Raw genomic sequence first — 3,705 nt, forward strand, 5'->3', positions numbered from 1 at the left:
TTTTTTTTTTTTTTTTTTGATAGGGTACAGTGAAACCCTTGTACTCAACTATAACCTAAAAGTGGATGGTAACAACTGCATTAATTAGCAAGAAAATTCAACACTTTTTACTAACAGATGTACAGCTCTAATAATATTCATTCAACATCTTATGAACACAATCATCCACTCTACCACATATTCTATATATCCGATACAATTTTTAGGTGAACTACTAACTGCACTAGTCATATTTCTTTAACTCTTACCTCTTTATTTTGTTATATTATTTTTTTTTTTATTCATATCATCTTCATGTTTTTTTTTCTCGAAGCTTTTGTATAGTTTTTTAGTAATCTTAGCCTAAAATATTTTTCTATAGCATCAACTTTTATTATTTTTATGATCTGTATACTATAATGTTTGTTATTATGTACTTAATGTTTTTATGAATGTATTGTCAATTCTGTACAAGCGTATATAATTAAAAAAATTAATAAATTTGCGACTGGTTGTAACTCATTACCAGAATTTTTCAAACAGAGTGATTAACTTATTATTAGCTTCTAGGTACTTTTAAAATAATATTTATTTCCCAATTTCTAATTATTAGAGTATATTTTTAGTCCATCTCTTAACTTTTATAAGAGTACCAAATTTTTTTTTTTTTTTATATTATATATAGATTAAACCAACTTAGATAATGGAAAATAATATAATTTAAGGTATAACTGATCAATATAATTTTTGAGGCAGTTTTGTAGAAGTTTTGAAAACTTGTATGAGAAGAGAAGTGTAGCAATGCTGCGTAATGATAAAAATAGCATAATCTGCACCTTACATCTAATTTGTATTTTAAACAAATTATACTACAAAATAAAGAAAATAAAATAAATATTATTTAAGAAGAAATCTAGTAATCAACAATTAAGAGATAAACCTGTATATATTAATCATTGCGAGGAATAGTTTTACTTATAATAATAAATACAGAACATCTAATACATTATATGCTTACAGTATTTCCAAAAATAAATCAACGTACTTTGGGTACTAGTGATGGAAGAAACGATGGAACACTTGTAAAAACTTCATCATAGTTTTTTAAAGATTTAGAATTTACAGCATAATGACAATTACTTTGTACAAACTTATACAATCCTTTATTTAAAATAATTTTTGATTTATCAAGTTTCAATGTTAAAATTTCAACTGTAGATGGTCCATGCAAATATAATATACTTTCTGCACAAATATTAACAGTAACTTTAGCTAAACAATAAGAATTTGCATTTTTAGGATGATGAAATAGTTTTGCTTCAGCATGTGGAGCATGACAGTTTACTGATAACTGTTTGTATGATCCAATTATAGATGCATCTAAATGTAGATCAATGACAGATATAACAAACAACCATTCAGGACTATTTGGCTGTAGGCATACAGCTGATATACAACTAATTCGAATTGCTAAAAACTAAAAACATAGGTTATTTATAAGAAAATAACTAATATATTGATGTTAACATACTTGAGCTAATTTCATAAAAATTGGTAAAACATTATTAACTTTGTTGTTATTAGAAGTTGTTTTGGATACATCATACCAATCAAAATTTTTTTCTATTCTTACATCTTGAATCACAAGGCATATTAATTTATTCACTTCACTACTAATAAAACTACTTCGGAACCCAATATTATCTATTTGCTATAAAATCCAAAAAATTATAATAGAAATTTGATACTTTATCATAGAATATTTACCACTGAATATCCGTTTTTAATAATAATTATATCTTGAAGAGAAAATAAACCAGATGCACGAATTTTTACATTTAAATTATACTTATATTTCAAATACAAGCTGATTGTTTTGGGAAATAACCTAATTTTAACATTTAAGATACTAAATATTTTACATTAATTCTTAATAATAATTACCAAACTTACCACTTTAGAGAGAATAGAAAAAAAATTACAATTAAAAAAACAAAAGTATTAAATTCAATCATTTTTTAATTTAAAAATCAGTTAAACACTTAAATAAAATTTCTATAAATTTTATTAAAAACCTCATATAATTTGACATAATTTATAGGAATCTACAAAAATAAAGACAATTGTGATTAAAAAGCCATTACTAATACATCTAAAATGCTATTTAACTTCTTTAATAAACTATACAAAATTTAAATTAATTTTTCAACACTGTATTGTCACTTTAGAAATACACTAAATTACACAGTTAAAAAAATCCAGTCAAAAATATTTGAAGACAGTGATCGTCACTTATCAATAAATGATAATCAGCTATTAAATACAATGGGCTATACAAACAAGGAAAATACTTATCAGGAATTAAATAATACGGAATAGTTTATCATGGAAAAATATTTAAGACAGTGCCATGATAAGGGAGAGCACCTTTGCCACGAACTGATGATGCTCCGACATTTACATACTTCGACATTTGACAAAGTAGTAATTGTTACGAACATCTGGTACTCCGACCATCTGATTCATAGGTTACCAAAATTATGACGGATTTTACTCCGACATTAAATTTAAAAAATGAGATAGTAAAAACTCCGACATTATCTATAGTTTGATTATGCATCGAAAGTTATATTATATTTCGATTGCATTGTTAGTAATAGGGCGCATTGATCGTATATGTTGCAACGTCAGGGTCACGTGGCTACAGAAACACCACAATATTAAATTAATTATATTATTATTAATAATATTGTAAAATTTAAATTAAAATGTTCTATTCAATTAGCATTTATTTGCTACTATAGTTATTATACAATAATATACATTTTGCTTATTATTTTCTGGTACAATTTCTCACATTTGACATATGTTATTAATACTCGAATGATAATAGTCATTCATTAAGTAACATAAAATTAATAGTGTTTAATACAAATGTACATTTTTGAAAAAGTTTTCTCTATTGTTAGAATATATATTTATCTTTGAGAATTTTATTTTTTAATTATCCAATAATTACAAAATATTTTCATCAAATCAAAAAACTGTTAGTTAACTGTTTTTTCAGTCGATCCACAAAATTTTATCTAACAGTAACTTATTTTTTAACATCTAAGAGATCCATTTGAAAACTAATTTTTCTATAACAAATATGTGCTGTAAAAATTGTCTTGTGCAATTTTATTAGTGATTAATTCCTAAGTGTGTAATATTAAAAAATAATAACTAATATAACACATAAAATTGTTTGTACAATATAAAATCATTCTTGGGGATGTCTGGATTTTTTCCTGTGCTGCATTAGGATATCTAAGTATAAAATAACACAGTATATCCAACTTCAATGCAGTAATTGTTAAACACATTTTTTTTAGTCTTATTACTTTCTGGAAGTTTCTTCCAATAGGTTTTTATAAACTCAGAAGAGTATGATTAATTTTTCTTTCAGCAATTTTAATTGAAAATTAATTACTAAAATTATTTTTAACTTATATTAAAAAAAATTAAAATAGTATTAAACTGTGTAAGTTTTGCTACAAGTCTAATATGAGTTATGTTAAGAATTAGTAAGTTTTGGTTATATATAAGTAGAATTAATTTTTTCTTATTTAAAAATTCTGTGTGTCATCTAAAATTAAAAATATATTAACTCATCGTTAAAAAAATTTAATTTTGTGACATGAGTTTTATAATCAATGTTAAATTATAAGTAAAACCATTATAATC

The 3,705-nt window shown here is 23.8% G+C and overlaps 1 protein-coding gene across 7 annotated transcripts in view; it reads right to left on the reverse strand.

Annotated features, from left to right (window-relative positions):
• Positions 1–2,329, reverse strand: part of LOC126908078 (protein KIAA0100) — a 101,910-nt gene extending 99,581 nt beyond the window's left edge. For 3 of the 7 annotated variants that reach the window (XM_050689924.1, XM_050689923.1, XM_050689922.1), the window contains exons 1-5: positions 2,149–2,324; positions 1,933–2,084; positions 1,747–1,867; positions 1,511–1,690; positions 1,025–1,456 (exon numbers count right to left, since the gene is read on the reverse strand). In XM_050689924.1, the coding sequence (XP_050545881.1) occupies positions 1,025–1,456; positions 1,511–1,690; positions 1,747–1,867; positions 1,933–1,994 (795 nt within the window). In that variant the 5' untranslated portion in view covers positions 1,995–2,084; positions 2,149–2,324. Of the gene's footprint in view, positions 1–1,024; positions 1,457–1,510; positions 1,691–1,746; positions 1,868–1,932; positions 2,085–2,148 lie in introns of all 7 variants that reach the window. The other 4 variants (XM_050689925.1, XM_050689927.1, XM_050689928.1 and 1 more) reach the window with 4 other exon arrangements.
• Positions 2,330–3,705: the final 1,376 nt, after the last annotated feature.

This window comes from Daktulosphaira vitifoliae, unplaced genomic scaffold, assembly GCF_025091365.1.
Source record: "Daktulosphaira vitifoliae isolate Bord-2020 unplaced genomic scaffold, ASM2509136v1 Scaffold_5, whole genome shotgun sequence".
Classification (NCBI taxonomy): domain Eukaryota; kingdom Metazoa; phylum Arthropoda; class Insecta; order Hemiptera; family Phylloxeridae; genus Daktulosphaira; species Daktulosphaira vitifoliae.